The sequence below is a fragment of the Anopheles arabiensis genome, chromosome 2 (genome assembly GCF_016920715.1).
Source record: "Anopheles arabiensis isolate DONGOLA chromosome 2, AaraD3, whole genome shotgun sequence".
NCBI lineage: Eukaryota > Metazoa > Arthropoda > Insecta > Diptera > Culicidae > Anopheles > Anopheles arabiensis.
The window spans coordinates 2,245,437-2,267,424 of record NC_053517.1 but is presented as its reverse complement, the minus strand read 5'-3'; the positions used below and the strand labels follow the sequence as shown (position 1 = coordinate 2,267,424).

At 49.2% G+C, this 21,988-nt stretch overlaps 2 protein-coding genes across 13 annotated transcripts in view; one reads left to right on the top strand and one right to left on the bottom strand.

The window, feature by feature from the left end:
* The window catches only part of LOC120898387 (G protein-activated inward rectifier potassium channel 3-like), a 68,586-nt gene that overhangs the window by 5,050 nt on the left and 41,548 nt on the right, over positions 1–21,988 (bottom strand). For all 7 annotated transcript variants that reach the window (XR_005738657.1, XR_005738658.1, XM_040304186.1 and 4 more), the window contains one exon: positions 275–389. Coding sequence is in view for 5 of the 7 variants with exons in the window: in XM_040304186.1 (XP_040160120.1) it covers positions 275–389 (115 nt within the window). In the remaining 2 variants the exon portion in view is untranslated. The remainder of the gene's footprint in view (positions 1–274; positions 390–21,988) is intronic.
* LOC120898390 (serine/threonine-protein phosphatase 2B catalytic subunit 3-like) overlaps positions 796–21,988 on the top strand; it is a 53,641-nt gene continuing 32,448 nt past the window's right edge. The window contains exons 1-2 of one of the 6 annotated variants that reach the window (XM_040304198.1): positions 796–919; positions 7,367–8,026. The gene's annotated coding sequence lies outside the window, so the exon portion shown is untranslated. Of the gene's footprint in view, positions 920–979; positions 1,169–1,442; positions 1,568–3,459; positions 3,782–4,721; positions 4,739–7,366; positions 8,027–21,988 lie in introns of those variants that run through there. The other 5 variants (XM_040304199.1, XM_040304197.1, XM_040304200.1 and 2 more) reach the window with 5 other exon arrangements.

Below are 21,988 nucleotides of genomic sequence, written 5' to 3'. Positions count from 1 at the left end.
CAAAAACATCAAACGCCGTTACAGAAACACGTTTTACAGTACGGGGTTTGGCCCTCTAGCGTAAATTTATGAAACTATTTTGAATCGTGCAAACTTTTCAATTGGGTTGAAATATTTCACGAACATCGGCACAGCGGCTACCGGACGGCCAAATGTTTCAAGTATTATAAATTATAATCATAAACTTATTTTAAAAAATGTAATTGCGGCTAGTGGGTGAGATTGTTGAGTATGTGATTCTTTCGCTTTATTATTAACGTGTTACATGTTTTACCTGTAAATAACGACGACGTCTTTTTGCTACATTTCCTTGAATTACATTGCAGTCACCCTGCTTGAAGATTACTCGCTTCCGAATACGTCTGGAGCTGTACCGTGTTTGACGGTACCTGAAAGAGACAATGAAAAGAAGAAAAAAGAAGAAAAATGTTATTTTTTATTTAAAAATCAAAACATCAAAAGGGAATCCATTTTTCTGATTTAATCGACACATGTCGTAAGCGTATTAATTTTAATGAAAAAAATACATTCAAAAAATGTTGTTGTTTGTATCGTTTATAAAGGCTTTGGCTCCAATGGAGTTCTTTCGCCTCATCCATTCACAAAAGCAATATAATGGCAACCAACACGTTCACCATAATATTGTCCAAGCATTGCTTCACACTAGCCCAGTGTGTAAAGTGGTGGATTCCGCAATCGAAACGTGACGCTCAAAATGGGGGGATGATATGCTACCCGAAGTCTGGCGTTTCGGCACAAAACCGAAGTGAAGTTAGCGCGTACGTACGCTGTCCAATCACGCTCACGGGCGGAAAAGAAATAGCACATCTACCCCCAAAACGATGTGTTTTAGTCACTATTGAAGCAAGAAAGCTTTATTACCCTCAGCTTTAGCTCTTAGGCTCCCGGTGGAATTGATGTAAACATTATTAATTTACGAAGATTTTTTTTGATTACACGTTTGCCCCTGACATTCCCCAAAACGGACAGCTTCTGCTCAGTTCGGCTGTGTAGCACCCACCAAAACACATCCAGCGCATCGGAATTCTAAGTCAAACTCAACACACCGCAAACAAAATTGACATTCTCGTTCAGTGCCAGTGGTTTGCAAGCGCGCGCGCCTGTGTGTTCGTGTATGGTATACTTGTGTGTGTGTGTATCTGTACGTGTACGTATTCAATTGCACATCTTGCAAAAAAAAGCCTTATCAACCCCTCGGCTTCCATACGCGTTTGCAGTAGCATCATCAAAAATAAGCTCACACCCCCCAAAGTAGGCGAAATATCGTAGGAGATCGCGATTCGCAAAGTCTTGACCTCCTATTCCACCCCTTCTCAGCTTTTTTTGCCCTCTCTCTCTCACTCTCTCCTTTCCAACCCACCACCCCAGCGCCTTGGAGCGGCGATTTCGATGTGTGCAGCCGCGCTTCGATGTGTCTGTGTATCCGGGGCCGCTAATCTGCCTTTCTGCCGCACTCTCGCGTCAGTAGTCGCTGGAACAGCTACACGCCCGCGGAACAGACAGAACAGAACGCGCGGAACGAAAACACGCACCACGTTTGCCAAAGGTTGGGCTCCACTCCGCTCCGGTGGGGTTGCGAGAGGTTAAGAAAAAAGGGGGACTTGGAAAGTGTAAAGTTCACCGCACACACGTCGCAAGCAGACGCGACCGTACCGTGTGTATGTGTGCGCTGTTGTTGTTGTTGTTGTTGTTGCAAGTGTACGGGGCTGCAGAGGGTGGTGGTTCGGGTGTCCTTCCTCTTCGCTCCTCTGAGATTACGCACGGTCATCTAATCTTGCTCGCTGCATCACTAATCCTCCCTCCCTCCCTCCCTGCCTCCCGCTTCCAAACCCTGCAGAGCAATCTGATCCACCTGCGAGTGACGTTTTGCACCGATAGTGAAAAACGTACCAGCGGCTTCAGGTGGGCAACAGCACCTGGGAAACCCTTGAGAAGTGCCCCGTCGCCCCATATGTGTGCCTGAATCTCTCCATGTGTGTGTGTTTGTGCGCTAATCTCTTCCACCGCATAATGTGTGCATGCGTGCGTCCGAGTGTGTGTGTGTGTGCCAGTGTATGCGCGATAATGTGTGACGACGAGACGGTGTGTGCTGTGTGTGGTTTCGTTCGTACATCGGTCAGGCATTAGCCGTCATAAAGGCAACAACACGTTCCAGGTTTTAGTTTGCAGAAAACACCCCCATGTGCACTTTGGCCACCTCCCAGTTATACACTCCCTTCACTCCACATCTTCACTAAAGATGACCTCATCGACTTTTCGGCACGAACAGCAGCAGCTTCCATGGCTCCAAGAGGGGCGGGGGACCGTTCCATTCCTGCCCGGTTGTGTTGACCTGTCATCCCTGAGGCAAAATGTAGACCTCCCATTTTGCAAAGCTGATAAGCCTCAGTAATCGAAGGAAAAGTGCTTTAAAAGATCAATTACACAGACGGTACCCCCTTGTCGAAGCAACAATTTATTAGCGGCTGGCCCTTCTTCCTTCGGGCGGAGGGAATCTGTGACACCGTCCTGTGCGCGCCTGATAAATCAAGGATCTGCTTAGCACAGTTGCGGGGAAGGGTTTGCGGGGAGGCCAGCGACGATGGCGGAGGCAGCAGAGAGGGTACCGAGTGCCCTTCAAAAAGTAGGGAGAAATTCCTCCATCGGCCCCAATTTTGCTCGCCAACTCCACTGACAGTTCGCGAGTCTGCTGCTGCTGCTGCTACTGCTGCTCTCCCACGACACACAAAAAAGGGGAGCACAAATGGGGTGGCTCTCACGCTCTCTCGCTCTCTTTCTCCCATCGCTTCAGAACACGTTCGTGTACGTGTGCGTGATGGCGCGGCCGTGTCTCTCGCTGTTGCGAACCGCGTTTGTGCGGGAAAAAAGGGAGATAACGCAGCCAAGTGTGCAAAATACAATGCGATCCACAGAGGGAGAGAGGGACAATGTGTGTGTGTGAGAGAGAGACTCACGTCATGTCACAACTCACAGCTCTCTGCACGAGCGAGTGCGATGGAAAGAGAAATGGAGACTGCGAGTTTGCCCACTACTGTGGTTGGTTCTTCTTTGCCTTTCCTACTGTTTGCCTTCCAGCAGATAACGTGCCTGAAGTGGTGGCCACCATTGCAAAATACGAGAGAGCGAGAGAGCCGCTCACAGCCAGCCCCAACACACACGTTTTCATATCTCGCGCTCCAAAGCAATGTGAGAGTATTTGTGTCGATTCACTGGTCTCTTTTCGCTGTAGTGGTGTGATGATGGTGGCGGTGTAGCAGCATTCGCCTGCCTTCACACAAAAAGGGGTGACTCCAAAGCCACCTCCCCGTCCCCACCACCCCCACCCCTTCTCGAGCACTCACTCGCAAGGAAAACTCACTCGTGGAAACTGCGGAAAACGGAAGGCTCTCCGGTTTCAGATCGAAGGAATCGCTGGTGGAACAAAGGTCGTACGCCGAGAACGCTCCCGTGCCCCGAGACAGGAACAGCCAGTGCCCGTGCCCACACACACACACACGCGCGCGCGCGGAGGAAACCCCTCCCTCTGTTTTCTCCTCGACGAGCCCTGCGTAGCTCTCGCACGCCCGAGAGCGCATCTCGGTGGAAAAACTCGGTGGAAAAACTCGGACATCGCCATCGCCGCATTCGTACCGCGCACACAGGGCTGCTCTGTTAGTTGTAGCGATCCGCGGACCCGTTTCCCAGCGTGTCTTTGGCTGCCCGTTGTTCCCCTGCTGGCTGGCATGGTTTAGTGTATGTGTCTCTGTGTGTGTGTGCTTGTGTAAGTGTGTATCACCATTTGGTGATTGTTGTTTTTGTGTTTTTATTTTGGCGAATCGCTTCCTCGTCCCTCGCATGGTCATTCATCCGTGCGGAACGGGGCCGAATAAGGGAACCGACCGGGGAAAACTTTTCCAGCTCGCTTGCTCCTGCCCGGTTGCCCCTTCTCTCCCAGGGCCGAACTACAGTGCGTACGAGCTGCTGCAACCTGTTTTGTGACCGCAGGTTTTGCTCGCGTGAACGCTGCCCTTTTCCCTTGCGTGCTTGCTTCCCACTTTTTCCCCCTCGATCACTCTAATGTTGCGCTTTTCGCTATCTGCCGTTCCCCGTGTGTGCGTGTGTATGAGTATGTATGTGTGTGTGTATCTGTGTGCTCGATGGAATCCAATTTTCCCGTGCGGTCCCTACTTCCGGCCTTGCGCCATGCGTTTACCATTTTCCCGTAGTCTCTTCCCCCCCAGTGTCACCACCCCCCGGGTGCGGGTTTAAGTTAATTAAGCAAATGAAAAAGCGCACACCGACAACGATGCGAGCGGCAAAATGTAGGCTAAAGGAACGTCCGCCACACTCGCAAGGCCTTCGGCGGATGGAGGAATGCCCTTCGAAGGCCGGACCACGGTGCGAACGAAACACAGTGTGTGTGCCTTGGCCAGCGCGCTCCACGTCCTGGGAAAATGCGATGGCCGCAACAACGAACGTGTGTGCGTGTGTCTGTGTTTACGTGTGTGTTAGAAGGACCCACATGCACTGTGAGTCAGAGCGGGAGAGAGCGAGTGGGTGTATGTGTGTGTGTGTGTGTGTGTGTGAGAAGGTGGATGGAAAATGAGTTCCCTCCCGAGTACCACCTCGTCGTCGTCGTCGTCGTTGGTTGGTCAGTGATGAAAAACGGCAAACTGTCACAACTGGAAAAAAGTGTCATCCAACAGAGTACAACACACTGCTGCTACTGCTGCTGCTGGTGATGTAGCAAAACTATTGCTTGCTGGGGCTACTACTGGGGTTCGGCTGTGTGGTGGAATGCTGCCAGCGAGAGAGGAGGAGGAAATCGCCCTTCCCTGCCACAGGCCACGGGTGCGTCGTGTATGTGACACGGTTTAGGCTCGCTCGCTGTCTGTGCGTGCTGCAATCGATCATCAAACGCTCCGGGAAGCGTTTCCTGCTGTGAACTTGTGTAACTGGTACATATGTGTACGGCAACCACCGTGCGGAAGCGAAAGAGGGATGGCGAGAGCACGAGATGAAAAGAAAATCCACTTTTCTTTTCAATGAACCAAACCAGTGAAAAACGAAGCTAAGCGTCTTGATGATGCTTGAAAAACATTGTTGCACATGGTGGTGTGGTCTGTGATCTAGGTGAAACTGATAGTATTTAGTGAAAGTCTTGAAACATTCCGAGAATCAATGCTACAAGCCACGGAATGACACAAGCCCCGATAAGATGGATAAAAGACTCATCAACACTTGTACAAACTCACACACACACACACACACGTCCTTGCATTGCGATGCATGATGGGAAGAGCTGGAAAATGTGTGCTAACCTTGCTTAATTGTGTGTGCAATGTGTCTCGGTAATTGTTGACTGCAAACCAATCCAACAGTGTGGAGAAAAGTTAGCAAAACGGTTTATCGTGAAAAGAGTTTCCCGTTTGGACAATGTTTTTTTAACCACCATCATGTTCGAGATGCTACTGCTACTCGCCACCATCGTCACTACCACCACCACTACTGGTGCAGGATAAGAGAGAGAACGGTGTCTACTACTACTGCTGCTTATGCTGCTGTCATCATTGCCGCGCTGAGCTCTACTGCTCCACTGTATCTCGCTCTCTCATCCCTGACGAATGTTTGCTCTTTTCCCAAACACACACACACACACACATGCATGGCACACATACCCATGCATCTACACACGCGTACACTTTTCAAACCTGGAACTGGAACTGGAGAAGAGCAGTCCTTTGCGCTGGACCTCTTTGTTGGTCGATAGAGGCTGATTAGTGGTTTCTGCAGACACTGTGTTGCGCAAAGCAGTGAAACGGTGAAAACAGGAACTGTGTAAGTGTCTGCGCTATGTGTGTGCGTGTGTTTTTCCTCCATCGGAAAAGTGTTTTTTAGTCATTTGCGCGCTGCAAGAGCTGCGGAAAATCAACTTCGTTCGGTTTGGCCGTTTTATAAAAAGAAAACAACAAACGCACGACGCTCGCTAAAAAGCGCTCTTCTCCTTCCTCCTCCCATTCGACCCACCCCTCCGTGTGGGATGTGCACACGGAGTGCAGTGTGTGAGACAACCCTGTGTGTGAAACGAGATCGATGAAAAACGGGTTGCTGGCTGCATGGTTGTGTGTTTTGTGTGTCCGTCAATTTCCCAGCCCCCGTACCGACCCGTCAACCTGCGATAATGGCAGGTTTTGCTGCACAGTGTGGAGTCTTCTACGTACTGCTCTCTCTCTACCTTTCTCTATCTCTCTCACACACTCTTTGTGACTCTCTGTCGCTCACTCCCCTTTTATTCCTCACATGTGAACTTTGTGTGTGTGTCAGAGAGCGTGTGTATGTTTGCGTGTGGAAAATGAGTTCCACCCCCAAGGGAGCGAGATTTTCCACCGTGAGAAAAAGTGGTTGAGTGCCGCGATACAGGGCAACCGAAAGCCAAAACCACCGCATATGCGTACAAAAGGGAAACTTCCAAATGAATGAACTTCAACGCAGCGACCCACTACCACCAGAGGGAAGGGAAAAGGACAGAGCGAACGAGCGAACGAGCGAGAGCACAAAAGTGAGAGGATGGAAAATTACAGAGAGCGAAAGAAAGGGCACGCTCTTTTCCTGCAAAAGAGACATTAACTGCCAGCTAAATCACGATCCCACGAGCGATGTTGTGGGTTTCGTGGGGGGCAGGGGGGGAGAGGCTAGCGACGAAAAACGGACTCCCGAATTGTCATCCAAATTTTTGTCACATCTCACACCGAATTATTATTATTATTGTCGCCCACCGTCGTCCGGTGTACGCGCAGCGGTGAGAAACTAACCCTACTTCCTCCTGAGCACGGCCTCCTTCTCGCTCCCTCGTTCTGCCCCAGCAAGAGCTTATCCGCTCGGGGTTGGAGAACCCCCCATGGAGAATTCTTATTATTCTCATTTCAAAAATTCATTTTCTTCCGTCGTTGGCCGCACCGTTTCGACTGTGGGGACGGTTCGGAATTCTTGGGAAGAAGATTTGCCGACGACGCAGGTCAGTGGGAAAGGTTCGCCTTCGTTGATTTATGTATCGGATGCAGTTGACATCTACCGGACGTGACAAGGGGTGTTCTGGTGTCCCTGACAGGTGGCAGGTGGCAAGGGCGGGCAAAACTAGAATCCGCAAAGCACACACACACATACACACCACACCACGAGGTCATACTTGCTGGCACGCGGCCGTTTCTTCGTGCAATGCGAGTGTGTGTTGCTGTGTGTGGGATTTGGGGTTTTTTTTTTCATCTCACCCCTATTGCATTAGTTTCTATTTGCAAATTATTTATAGAAGATTTTCCTCTCTCTTTCTCTCTCTTTCTCTTTGCCTCCCATTCAAAAAACACAACAGCATTTTCTCGTTCGTTTATTAGGAACAATTTAGGTGTATAATAGGCGGGCGCAACAGGCTGAACGCGGCTCACGGTGTAACAACTCTCGCCCGATGGACATTCTGCGGGCCGCAATCGTCGGAAACACGTACACACTGCACCCAGTAGTTGCCTGACAAGTGCTGCTTGCTTTATTGCGACACACCAACAAAGTGTGACGACCACCGTACACCGCAAAGTGCTCTGTGTCTGTGTGTCTACGTGTGATTGTTTATGCGAGTGCGTGAGTGCGTCGTGAGTGAAGAAATCAAACCAAAACCTTTCTGTGAGGAGCAAGAAGCACACAAAAAAACGAGTGCTAGAAACGTAGAACTTCTGTTCCTGTAGTGTGGTGAAAAGAAAAGTCCTTGCCCTGCCCAAGTCACCGAGTCAAACGCTGCATCTCGCTCGTCGAAGAAACCCCTCAGCTTTGCCTCAGTGTCATCTGCATTCGCTATCGGATTAAAGCCTCATCTTACCTTGCCCGCGAGCATCCCGCGGGAACAATCGACGGAGCGGCGTTCACTTTGGAGCTAGCCAAGGGCCATATGGAGAGTTGGTAGAAACAAAGGCGTCCACGGAAAGGTCAGAACTTTTCCTGCAGCACGGATTTTAACAACCCGCTGGAGAGTTTTCTGCAGGTGAGTTTTCTTCTAAAAGTGGTTTGTGTCTTTTCTTGCTCTTTCTTACTAGCTTTAGCGGTCCTGCAGTGTCGATTGTTTTTCAGTCCTTCTGTTTCCTCCAGTTCAAACTTTTTTGTGGGGAAATGATTCTTAAAGTCTCAACATCCTGCACTATACTTCACCCTATCGACTCTCGACCTGTTTTGAACGTTCAACCTTCCGACACTTGTGACATTAATTCAATTAAAGACACTGAAGCTGACGGGCGACTGTCCACTGGTCCGTTACGGCCACAATGTGGTGAAATGCAGGAACACTCCCCCACAGCATAATGCCGATGATGCGCGGACTAAAAAATGAGACAACTCCAAAGTCTTGCCGCGTCAACTGCGTTTTCTAATGGAGAAGAAAATAATATATATATCATGTCCCCAATGCAATAATGTCCCACCTCCAGCGAGAGATTCCAAAGCCCCTGGCCGACTGCTCTGGCCGAGATAATGGCACCGGTAAAGTGTGACTGCAGTATTCTGCCAACTTCTCCCGTACGCAAGAGCGTACTGAGCATTCTACGGCACACGGCACGGTACGGTACGGCACCACTAATGCAGGCACCAAGAATGCGCCAGATGAAACGCAATCAATATCCGGACATTTGGATAACAAACGTGATCAAATTGATTGCACCATAAAACACCCGGTGCTCGTGCCTGGCTGTCGGGCAGAGCGTGTTTAAAGACTGATTTATTGCTTGCAGCTGTACCGTTCACCTGCGCAGCGTGTCAGCTTTATCACTGCGGACCCTGCTCTTGCACGACTATTTTTGGATCAAAGCCGTAGTCAAACTGATAAAATCCGATTTACACTCTCACAGGGCCTCTGGCCGGTGGGTGCGTCGGAGGCGAACTGTTTTGCAATCATCTGTCATTCAAGATGGCAGCAAAACGAAACAAAACACAACATTCAATCAAACCCCACCACGCGCACCGTACCCCGCTCGGGTACCTACCAACGGGTGCTGAACTTGTTGAGCTTCATTTGATGGGAGCAGCGAGGAAGCAAACGAAAAACGAAAGAAAAATGCCCGAAACATGCTCCCGTCCTAAGGGATGCTTACAAGCAGGGCCAATGTTTCGGTTGTCTCTTCGTTTGCGCGTGTGTTTTTTTTTTTCTCGGGGCCCTTCCTTGCGCTTGCCAAAAAACCTTCCCATCGAACTTCCCAACGGACGACGATGTGCGCCGCAGGACGTACGCGCTGCGCTGTGTAGCGTAAAATATTGTTGCGAAATGGCAGAGGCTTGTTTGCAGCCAATATCGCGTACATGTCGCAACTGCTCCACCGCCGCCACCACCACCATGCTTGACAGGTTTCCATCATGCGACACACACCCACACACACACACACACACACAGCACGAAAAGCCTGCTGCCAAGGGTGCGCAAGTTATTTGGACGGCTCGCACGTCGAGGCAACGAGCAAACCAGCTTTTCGGCTAGTTGGAATTGTGCTGTGCCGCTCCACTCAAATACTTCTTTCAAGTATGTTTTGTCACGTGTAGGGAGCGCTTCTTAATGTAACCGCTGTCATCAGCCCATCGGAACGACAAAGTCTGACAAAGACTCAATCTGATGAATGTTCATTTTGGAAGCCCAAGAACAGGTTCTAAAATACACACACACACCGGCACTTTTACGCACCAAAGACAAATAGACAATGGCGAAGTTAATGGAAAACAACTCAATGAATCGATTTTAGCCCTGCCATCCTCACCTCAAACCACGGCCCAAATGGACGGATTTTTCCCGCCTACCTGAAGGCAACGGCCTCGTTCGCGATGTTAAACAATAAACAGCACCTTCTGCTGCTCTCACGATAAACAGTCTGCCCCCCCTCTTCCTCCCTGCCAAGAGTAGCCTCTATGGAGTGGTCGACCCTTGGTCCTCGGCAGTAGCGCAAGATGAAGTTGAAGCATTTGTCTTCATGATTGTAATTCATTTACTAATTAATTGCTTTTCGCCAAACTTTGCACGGCCCGCGCACGGTACTTCGGTGCCTTGCCCCCACTTCCGGCTTGGGTGGTGGGCGAAGGTGGACATAACGCAATAGCGTCCTTCTGCTTGCCAAATGTTGCTGCTTGTGTGTTGATGGTCACACCACTAAAACTTCTGTTAGCGAGAAGCACAAAGCTCCCGATTCCAAGTCCTGGTTCTGCAATCCTCCCCCGGTGCTTCCCCATACAGCGGAACAGCATGACACGTTAAGGGTCTAGTAACAAGCGAACATAAAACAAAAAAAAACATATGCCTTTTCCTACCTTTTTGCTTCCTTTTTTTTTTTTTGCTCAGAGCTCAAATCTAAATGAGCGCTTTTCTCATTTAACGCCCCACTCACTACTGCTTTCGACAGACGCTAGTTGTTGGACATTGATTGGGCACAGGAGGGAGGAGAGAGGCACAAAAAAATCGTTACTCCTGTTACACCAGCACCAGCGACAGGCATTAGGAAATGGTCCAACTGTCCCGAAAATGTTGTCCATTTACCGTCCCGATCGCTGGTACAACTTTCGAGTTACTTCATTACGGCGAGGCAACTTCCAGTAAAGTATGAAAAAATGATTTATAATTCACCGAGCAGCAAACGGGACATCGTAGGACTAGGGAAACATATTGTACGCACACACAGGACACACACACACTGTTATACATTTGTCCAGCTCGTCCTGGCATATGGTAGGAGAAGTGTCGGAACAAAACCGTCCTTTGTCCAGACGAGAAGCGCGTCGGAAAAGTTTATTGGCAGTAAAGGAACATAACTTCGCACTAAGCGAAGAAAAGCAGGAAACGCGCCACCGGTACTGGTTAGCCGCCAGCAGGGGATCCGCCTGAGGGTTTTATTGCACCCCATCAGGATGAGTGTTTTGCTCCCACAGTGTGTCGGAATGCAGTTTGGGAAGTGGTTATGAGCGACCGATACACATATTTCAGTTTCCGATTACTTTTGGTTGCATGGAAACGGAACTCTTTCGCTTCACAAACTATTACGAATGAAAAATACATTTTTGATATATTGATTAAGGTGCATCACATGCACCTGATGTTCGGGCAAGCTAGCGAGAAGATTGGAAAGTTTTAATGGAATTGCAACGAACGATATCCTAACATCCGGTACACATTTTACGATATGGACCATAAAAAAGGGTAAATCACATTAATCTTTAGCCTGTCGGAAAATAGGTGAAGCATACAATTTCTTCTGGATCGTATTAATCTCCCACCAGCAGTAATCATCCTAAACGAGGACGATCTAAATCATCTTCAACCACGCGCTGGAACTGGCAATTAACGCAATTGGTTTGCACTCGATGTGATTTATTAAAATTTCACAGCGTGTCTAAAATCTGGGCGCGTTCTACCACCCGCATCCCGGAAGCTATTAAACGAACGTGCACATAAAGGTAGCGAGCTTTAATTACAACCGCACGGCACACAATTTCGAGCCCTATGACAATTCACTCCATTTCGTGCGGTAACGAGCGGTCGTTAAAAATGAAAATTATTTTTGCATATGCACACGCTAACCTCACCCCACGGTGTGGGTGGATTTTTGGCGTTCCTGTGGGACTTTGAGCTGATGATATGCGCCTAACCCCTGTCGGTGAAAAAGTAATTACTATTTCAGCGGTAAATAATCTCCAGCTTCATTCGCCGACCTTACAGAGCATTGGTGATGCTTGAGGTCGTCATTTCGTCTTCCGTCCCATTTGCCTGATTGCATTTGGCTCAAATGCCTTTCGGAAAGATTCATCATCGGTGTACCACGACGACACATTTCCGCCCCCGTCGACCAACGATGCAAACCCCGATTGCCCATCTGATCGACGCATTTTTCGCCGTGCAACGTTACGACTGGGTCACATGAGTGTATGTTTTTTTTCTCCTCTCTTAACAAACACTTCAACCCTCTGGGACATGAACATAACCTTGCACTTCGTTTCGAATCGTTCAGTTTTTTTACTCTACTCCACTCCCTCCCGGATGCAATAAAACGCGATTCGTATTGCACCGGTACTCTTTGCGTGCGCAACGGACGATGGGAAACAAGTTCTTTTCCCTGCTTCAGGTGCGAAAGAAATACGAGAGAATTTTGCGCAAACCATCACCGTCTTGAGGGTGAAACGTTCCCTTTTTTCCTCTCTATTTGCCTTGCACAATCCCACAAAGCTGTGGAAACAGTTGGGAAATGAAAAGACCCTGCCAGGCAAATGAAAAATCCCCCCATTTCTTCTACTCGAATTTCAACTGAAATGACCTAATGGTACACGGCAAAAAATGTTCTTTCTTGACCTGGCATGCGAGCCTTCGTGCCTCGGGCTTCAGCTGTCATTCTACACGTGTGTGGTTGTTTGCGTATGTGTGTGTGTTCATGTGTGCATACGGACCATTTGTGTGTGGGTGCGTGTATTCTCGTTCACCGTTTGCTCGGCAACGGTTGCGGGTAGGGGAAAAAGCAATATCAACCCCATTACACGTCCTTGTTGTGATTATTAATATTCCCACCAGCACCAGCACCAGCGTCTGCTTGCTCCTCCCGATACAGCTACCCGGTAAACGATCCACCACAAGCCACAAGTGTCCTGAGCCGGGTAGCTTGCGGTATGTTTCGTTGTTACAAGTAGGTCCGGGCACAACAGCACAACAAAAAAAGCAACGAAAAACACGATCGACAATGATGGAGTGAGCTCCCACACGGAGAGAAAACGGGCTCGTAAATACGCTCACTCACACACACACAGACGGAAAGGTTAATAGCTGGGCAGTGTAGAGGCCATCGCCAGACCTCCGACCCACCGTTTCGAGAGGCGTCCAGAAGGTGATGATTCTCGAGCCACCAACAACTCCCACCCCCATCGCTTCTCACCCCATCACGCGAGGCTGAGGTTCAAAACGTGATCGATCGAAATTATTGCCCTCGGTCCAGTGAAAAACAGGGCCATTGGAAGTAGTCCGGTCCAGTGTGCCAGTGTTGAAAAGTTCCTATCGATTTCCCCGCCACCGAAAGTCGTGCCCCCGGTACACGGCCCGGTAAAAGGGGGAGCGAAAGCAAGTTTCCAAACTTGCAAAACTGTGCGTACGTGGTAAACCTCCAAACGTGCTAGTGAAACAGATTGCAGGATAAAACATAACCTCAACAAACAACACACATACACGTGCACATGCACGCAGAGCATGCAAGGATGGTTAATGTGTGTTTGGCCGACCGACAAAACCACAGCCACCTCTCATCAATGGCTCAATTTTGCTTTCGGGGTTTTTCCTTTCGATAATCGGTTTGGCCGGGTTCGGAGCCCACCAGACCCAGCTCTGTTCTTGTGGCCTGTAGCATTCGACCCCTTTGCTCGGGTTTGGGGCAAAGTAAACGTTGCCATCCCGGGCTGAGTTTACACTGGCTGCCAACGGATGAAGCGTTTGCAAGAGGAGGGGGGGAACAAATTTCATCATCCGAATAATTCGGTAACAAGGCGCGGCAGAAGTGGCCTTACCCTCCACAGAGCTACAACAACAAACGACTGCTGTCACTGCTGTCTTTCAAAAACGAGGAATTTGGGCTCTCGTTTCTCTTCATTCCTTCTCATCCTTTCCCCATCTCTCCCTCTCTCTCGCTCCATGTCTCTTTAAGGCCTGAGAACGTCACGGATGCGTCAAATTACCAGTAATCAAATTCAAGCAAACCGAATTCTGTGCCGTCGCTTCCTTTTGATCAAAGTTTTGCACGCCCGTCGACTGTTGCCTGTGCTATTTCTCTCCTTTCCTTTCCAACTTACCCTTCTACCACACCGCCACACACACACACACACACTGCTAAAATACTTTCCAACCATTGGTAGATAGTTGAACGGGGTGTGCTTCTGCCGGCCCCGTGGCACGTGGGGTGCGTTGGAAAATTAACGCTCGACGACCTCGACCGAATTTTGCAGCAAGGCACTAAACCCAAACCCATCCATCCCATCCATCCGGGCCACACTTTTCGCTTGCGTGCGATCGATTTTTCGTGCCACGGGGGGGAGCTTTTCTCCACCCTTCCCTTGCTTGATTAGCCTGCGATTGTGCAATGGGAGGCAGAAGCGATATAAACATTACCATTAACATGATTCCCACCCGCTGCCCACTCATGGACTCGAAAGGATAACGATGATGTGTGTCAGTTACCAGAGACTAAGTTTGTCAAAATCTACGAACTCTTCGGACTACACTCGACCCGCGCACACACACACACACACACACATGCCGACTGGCTCTCTTTTATGTGTTGCGTCCTTCTAGCTCCTGAGCTGAAAGGAAACTTGGTGGAGCCCATTTACGAAAACTAAAATCGTTACCACACACACACACACACTGCACAGCCACACTCGTTCCTTTTTCCTTCCCCCGTCCAACAAGCACCGACAGACACACTTTAGATGCATGAAACTTCACTCTCTTCCCACTCTCTCTCAAACCTCTATCCCCTGCACACATGAACACATGTACAACATCCCCATGCATATTTCCACATCCACCCAATCGGACAGAAAAGTCCTTGTGGCGTTGTTTGTGGATGTCATTTCATGGTCGGATAAAGCGTTAGAAATCATCGAGCGCACGGCAAAGGTCTTTCGGGCTTTCGAGCCGCCGCTAAACCCAGGAATGGTACGTAGCGGAGATGGAGAGGCAGAGCTGTTTCATGTATGTATGTTGCTCGAAATTTCCCAATGACCTTTAGCTCTCGGGAGGGCTTCCGTCTCCAGCCGGCAGGAGCAACGCAAAATGAGCACAATAAATGGTCGAGAATGTGTGTGTGTTTGTCTTTCCCGGTCGCTCTCCTCCCCTCTGCTTCTCCGGCCGCCACACAAAAAGGTCCATCCCGCAACGGGCTGTGCGAATGGATTTGGCCGGAGATGGCAAACGAGCCGAGCGAAGCGCAAAAGGACAAGTACGGTACCGAGCCGGCCAGTTTCTGCGCTGGTGCTCGTGCCCTGCCCTTAAATGTATCTGTCACAAAAAGATGCCTTTTTATCAGCCAACCCAACCCAAGATGCCGACTCCTCCCGCCGTGGGGTGTCCCAGGCTCGTTAAATGAAAGCGTTGAACGACTAAATTGGGTAATCAGGGCTGCTGTTTAATGCTTGTTTTCAATCCTCGGCTCAACGTTGCGAAATACACACCGACCATCAAAAGGTAATAATATTTGGTGCGCTCGCCCCACCATGCCCCATTGGGCCATGGATTTTCGCATCTGTCAAAGTTATTACTTTTCCAACGACGGTGACGAGTTATGGGATAGTAAAATATTCGCAATCTGCGGACTATATAGTTGGATTTTATTGTGAAATTTATCGTTTCATTGATGCTCACACTAATTGAGCTGTTGAAGCTGCTTGCAAAACGTTTTCTGCGTACGATGTATTTTATCCACACTAAGTTTAAACTCCAGATGCTTCCCCAATCGCAAACGGAACTATTTTCTGTATCTTCCCAATTACCATTTCAATGCAGCGCCACTTTCTCAGCAGCAAATCCAATTTCTACCACGCTGCGGGGCACACTTATTGACTACCTTTGTCAGCTCACATCCCCAACAGTATACGTGTGTGTGTGTGCCGCTTCCTTCTAGAAAGCTTCGCTTGCTCGGTCTCAAATCGATCCCCCGCCTCCAGCTTTTCCGGACTAGAATGAAAAACACTCCACACGCTGCTGGCGGCTGCTCTCGATCGATATCACTTAAACGCAAGAAACGCCCCGAGAGAACGGCACACCCAGAAACCGAAATCAGACCCCGCTTCACAAAACCTGTGTATCCTTGCAGGCAACACACGCGCGCGCTTCGTGCCAAGTCCGCATTCATCTTCATCTTCGGAGCCATTTTTGGCACCCGCCATTATGCCTCTGCAGCTCGATGACGGGGAACGCCGTGCAGCAGCAAATAAATATCCAGCTATGAAATAGCATTATCAATGCTACTTGCGTCAACTGGTGTGTCTTCCGTGCTTCGCCGTAAAGTAGCGCTCCTTATCATTTGCTATTTGACACACACACACACAGCCATACGCACGAGCGTCACAATTCAGCCCACTGCAGAATGTAGTAAATTTTATGCTGATTGCTTATTGCTTCGCCGGCTGGCATACCTGCTTCGTTCCGAGAAAGAAGGGACGGCTAATGGCAGCGGCGAAGCTGATCAGAAAGCAGATTACTCGTCCACGGGTTCCAGAGATCTTGCCACGCACACCTAAGCAGGATGATAATAATTCCCTTTCTATCGGATGATAATGAAACAAAGGCGAAATTTATTTCATCCGACCGATCCTTGCTCCCTCGAGAAGGGCCACGACGAAAGCCATAATACAGAAGCCTACAGCTTCTTTTTACATCTTCTCCTACGCTGAGATGAACCAGTGAGCAAGGGGGGAAAAAGATTCAAAAAACAACCGAAAGCTGTACTGATGAAAATCAATCGATTTTAATTTCAGCAGCTCCCACACAATATCGATAAATTGTCCGAATGACACTGGCCCGTGCACTTTCGTGGCAATCGATTCTTTTTCAGTATTTAATCCCTTTTTTGCTGCAAGCTGCTTTTCATTTGCGGCCGATCAAATGGAGCAGCCTGGTAGTTGACTAATAAGCCAAACACGATGCGGGAAACCAGCAACACGAATCGTTGTTCAGTGTTTGCATAGGGACACACGCAACACACACACACACAATAACAAACACGACAAGTACCGTAATGCACCTGTCTTGTTTAATCTGTGTGATAAAATCTGAACCTAAATTATAAAAAAAAAGAAACGGTTCCACATTCAAATGAACGCTCCGCTGTCCTGGGTGACAGTGAATGATAGCGTTTTGGCTTCGGCAATCTTCTCCCATTTCAACGCATCCATTCGAACGCATCAATCATCATCCACGGCAAAGCGGCCCCGGCTACATGCGCGGCCCAATCAACAACTTTAAGCTAGTTTTGTGCTCCCCCGATGTCGTTGCTAATGAAAACGCACTTCGGGCCATCGGCAGTTTGTTTTTCGTTAAAATCATTTCCGCTTAATGATTGCTACGACACGATGTCGAAAAGGCTGCCCGACTGGCCCACTAAAACGAATCATCATCGATACGGGAAGGCGTGGGAAGTGTGCGTTTAGGCGAGTTGGGGTGGCAAAAATACACAAATAAATTGAAACCATTTTTCCCGGGTGGCTCCACCACCTCCAATAAACCACAAGCGCACGCTCCGTTCGCGCTGTCCTCAAGCATCGCCGGGTTCGCTTGCTACATCCACCCCCACCCGCCCCAATGATAAATCGAACCTTGGCTTGTCCGTTCGGGAGGAAAAGCTTCAACACAACCTTCAACAACAAAAAAATACGAAACGTATACACACGGCGAAGAACCGCACGATATCAATAAATCATCATTTTTGTTGAATTAATCAATTATTGGTTTTTCCACCGCAGGGTGCGTGTGCGCCTTTTTTCTCCTCTATCTTGTTTCCCTTCTTTTAACGCACACACCATCGAGCCACCATAAAAACAGTGACCAAACGCTACTACAACATACAAGACCATACACACCACACACACACACAGACAAACACAGTCGCAGTTTTTCATCCTGCGGAGGGTTCTCTGGAACTTGAGTTTCCCTGTCAACCTGCGCCCGGTGGAACACTGCCGGGCGAACACGGCCGAGGGTTTTATGCAAAGCAGGTAGCAAACACAAGAACAACCCAGCCCCGACCAGCGGTTCAATGTTGGGAATTAGTTGAGTACACTCACACCCATACACACACGCACACACGAGACTCTTCTATGGGGATCTAGGACTGCGCGTGGCACCCTAAGCCCGAAGGCCAACCATTTTGCCCAAACGCAAGACCCGGGCCAAGCCTCTCGGCACACGCAACACGTTGGAGCCGACCAGCGTCGCCACGTCAAAAATAGTACCGGATGGTGCGGAAGGTGGTGAGGGAAGGGTGGGGTGGGGGGGGTGTTGGCATCAAGAAAGAGCAGCGGAGCGGAAATATGTAACCGTGCAGCAACCGGTGGTAGCGTACGGTATGTGCCCGAATTCCCAAAACCGTGCCACTAGTGACTCACTCACCGACTCCACCACGGCACGCAGTTTGTTTGAATTGATGTGGGCGAGAGAGCGAGGTAGGTGAGTGAGCGAGAGAATGCGCGAGAGAGCCTTGATTGATGCTAAAAGAGCAAAAGGAAGACAGGGAAAACGGGGAATGAGAAAAGAGTATATTCTACACCCGCATACATCACAATCACGATAATGATGATGATGATGATGATGATGGTGATGATGGTGATGGTGGTGTAGCAATGATGTAGAACAACGGAACAGAACCAAACACCTTGACCTGATTTTTTCATGCACCATTTTGGAATGCCCACCATTATGAAAAAGAAGAATAAAAAATAGAATCCTTCGCTGGAGCTCATAATGCGCTGACGGTCAAAACCATGGCGAGGCCAGAAATCTAGCTTTACTCTTTCATCCCTTCTAATTACCGTTCCATTTTGCGGTCAAAAAAGGAACTTCCTCTCCGCTACCGCCATCGCTTCGCTAATGTTTGGCCCAATGTAACATCCTGTTGAATTTTGCTGCCTTTCACGCACACAACGCCCCAAATTATTTGACTCGAAATTCTATCTGAACGCATAGCGCTGTAAACTCACGAACCCACGAGTCCACGAGCACGCATTCCCGGGTTCAGGTTGAATGAAAACATGAATTATTGGATTAGGTTAACCGCCTGCACCGCTATCGCTCAGGGTGACCGACGAGCAGGAGCCGAAGGTTTACTACTACATGCAGCATGCCGACAAGAGCCAACGAAACCCCTCCCGCCAGTGGATGCCAAAGTCTAAATCGAACAACTAAAGGGAGGGGGAGGGAGGCACGGAAAGAAGCAACGACGAAATCGATGATGACATTTCGCTCGTATTACTCGGCTCGGCTCCCTCTACCTCCTTCGTCCGGCTGACAGGTCCTAGCGACACATCCTGTGGCTTCTATTACCACATCATGTTCATGGTTGTTGCTGCTGCCCTGCTTCGCCTCCGCCATTGCCTCCGCCCCATGCACACGACCGCAACGATGGCTGTCAACACCGGAATGGATGATGTTTCTTGTCAAACGGTTCCGCAATGGGACAATAACAGTAACGCCGAGACATCAGGCCAGGCCAGAGGGGTGAAGTGAAAGGATACGAATGAAGGGGTGGAAGGGGGGAGGGAGGGCGTTGATTGGGAATACACAAAGTGACAACAGTTGTGCCCTTTTTTCATCGTGGCAGTGCCAAAGACCCGTTTTTAACGCCCGCAGTTTGATCCGTCCGCTTTTTGGCACTTGTGTTGTGATTGGAAAAAAGCATCGAAAGGTTTGCGACTAGCGACGGAATACAAATTGTGTTCGTAATTTAGAAAAGATCGCACGGCATCTTTACTTAAGTGACTGACTGAAGCTGAAGCGGCTCTTCTATGACCCTTTCCGTTAGTCTGTCCAATAAGTTACAACATTGCGGTTAATTTCGCCAAAGACATCATCAACCAACGAAATCTTTTGTAGAAAGTTGGGAAGTATATGAGACGTTTTTTCTCATTAAAATCGCACATGGTGGCGACGAACCTTCGAGAGGTTTTCCTTATCACGATTTCCAATAATGTTCCAGCTACCTGCTGACAAGCATTATTGCGATCACCACGTCGACATCACACATGAACCCCCCTCTCACAATGGCATTGAAGTATCGTTTTCCCCGTTTTGGCAACACCCCATTGTGTGCCGGTGGGGGAAAAACCCGATGTGCCACGGCTCAATTAAGATGGAGCCCTGCCGCGACACCGGAACCGTGCAACCGAAACGAGCGGTCTGATTGATCGTAGCCGGACAATAAGACTTTATGCCGTGGTGGGGGCCACACGCGCAAGACGAAGGTGCAGATGAGGTCAACTGGAATTCGTTAAATGAAAAGTGTCAACCACCGTTGAATGACACGCTGTTTGCTGGGGGGGATGTGGGGTGGGGAAAACCGAAACGAAATTGCAAAATGATAGCCGTCAGGAAAACCGCTTGTTGGACTTTTGTGGTCAACACTCGTCTGCTCGTACGGAAGTGGAAGGTAAAAAGAAATAGAACGAGAAAAGATGAGGAAGAGAAGGAGAGAATGGGGAAAGCGAAGGAGCGAAGAAAAAGAGAAAGAAAACAGCACGATAAGACGGGTCTTTAGTTGTCGTTGCCTTCCGCAGCCGATTTTCCGTTTGAAATCATTTCCACCGCAACAACAACGGGCCAGCGGCTGCCGGCAGCCACTAGCACGGACACGAACTGCCCTGGGCACAGTTTTATTGTGCAGCCAATAACCATTTATCGCCCGGGCTGCTGGTGCGCTTTACTCGGAAGCAAATAACGACCGCGCGTTCCCACCAGCTCGCCCTGCGCTGGATGGGAAAAGTTTAAACGAAACTAAATAAATGGATGGCACGTGATTGGAAAAGATGAACGGCGCCGGTTGTCGCCCGGTGTTTGTCGCCCGGTGTTGCCCTTTTGGCCCGGTGAGCTTTGAGCACCGCTTTGTAAAGCAAACAGTGAAGCTAGCGTTTATGATGATTTACCAGCAAACCCTGCTAAGTGTGACAATTTAGCAATGACGATAAGCGATCAGGCCACCAGCTGGAGAGCCCGTTTGGCGAAGGATATTGTTCGCATGATTGCTGCTGGCTTGCATCTATTTAATCATTGGAGAATGAGAATTTATTACACCCCGTTTCGCTTCGTTGCGCTCCAAAATCGATGCCATTTTTTATGGTGCTTCTTGTTCCCTTGACAAAAGTGTGCCTTTCATCAGCGTGCTGTAATCGAACCCTGACCGATAGTCGATAATCTAATGATTGGATTTAGCCATCAGTTCGATAAACAAAAGCAATTCTAAACACAGGCCCATCGGTTCGAAGCGTTGCGAATGAAAACCGTTCCATTATGTATAAGAATTTGCGCTCCACACTCCTTCATACACACTGCGATTAACCTGTCCCCGATCGCTTCCGTAATCTCTAATTCAATCTTGCCCGTGCCCCTCGGTGTGCGGCCAGCAAAATTTCCTCACGTTGATAAACAACTCCATTAGGCTGAAGTGGATTGGACAGCACAGCAACGACAAAAAGCTCCTGCCAGTCGGGGCAAGTTCTGTCGTTTGATCGAACGGAGCCCGGTACTGTGGAGTCAGCGTGTCTGCTATCTTTCGAAGAAGCAAAAAAAGCAACACATGCACAACTAATAAATTGCAAGCGCTCTCTTTCGAGCCTTCCTTCGCCGTAAACAATTTTTTGCCAGCACATTATTTGCATCAAGGAGCGCTGGAAGGTTCGTGCTTGCTCGTTTGGCAAGCACGAGAGGGTTCGGCCGGTTCCGAACCAGACCTGCCCGAGTCTTATGGTGTAATTATATTTTTAAATGAATTTGCGATGCAATCTCCCGGGCAATATGATTTCTTGCTGGGGCGCTTGCCGGGTGCGTTGCTACGCTCCAGCCAAACGGGAAACCAAACTGATCAGTTCCCCCCGTTTTTGCTTACACTTTCTTTGCCGTTCGAGTCGACCCATCGTCGAGCCATCGAGCTGCACCTAGCTGGGCAAAGGAAAATTAATACCCACCAGAGACAAGAGCGTGAGCTAATTTGCACCATTCCTGGGGCCGATTAAACACACCTTCATCGCGTCATCGTCCACGCGGGCTGATGGACTTGCTGATGATCGAATGAAAATGTGTTTGCAGCAAATTGACGGTTCGACAACACTCACACCCTCCAGCACCAGCACCGAGTGCTGGTCTGTAGCAGGCGGCGAAAAACGAGCCCAAGTGCGCAAGGAAGCAAAAGGCGCCACAAATCGGTACCAAGGTTGGAAATGGTGTGCAGTCAATATTAACTGTGCT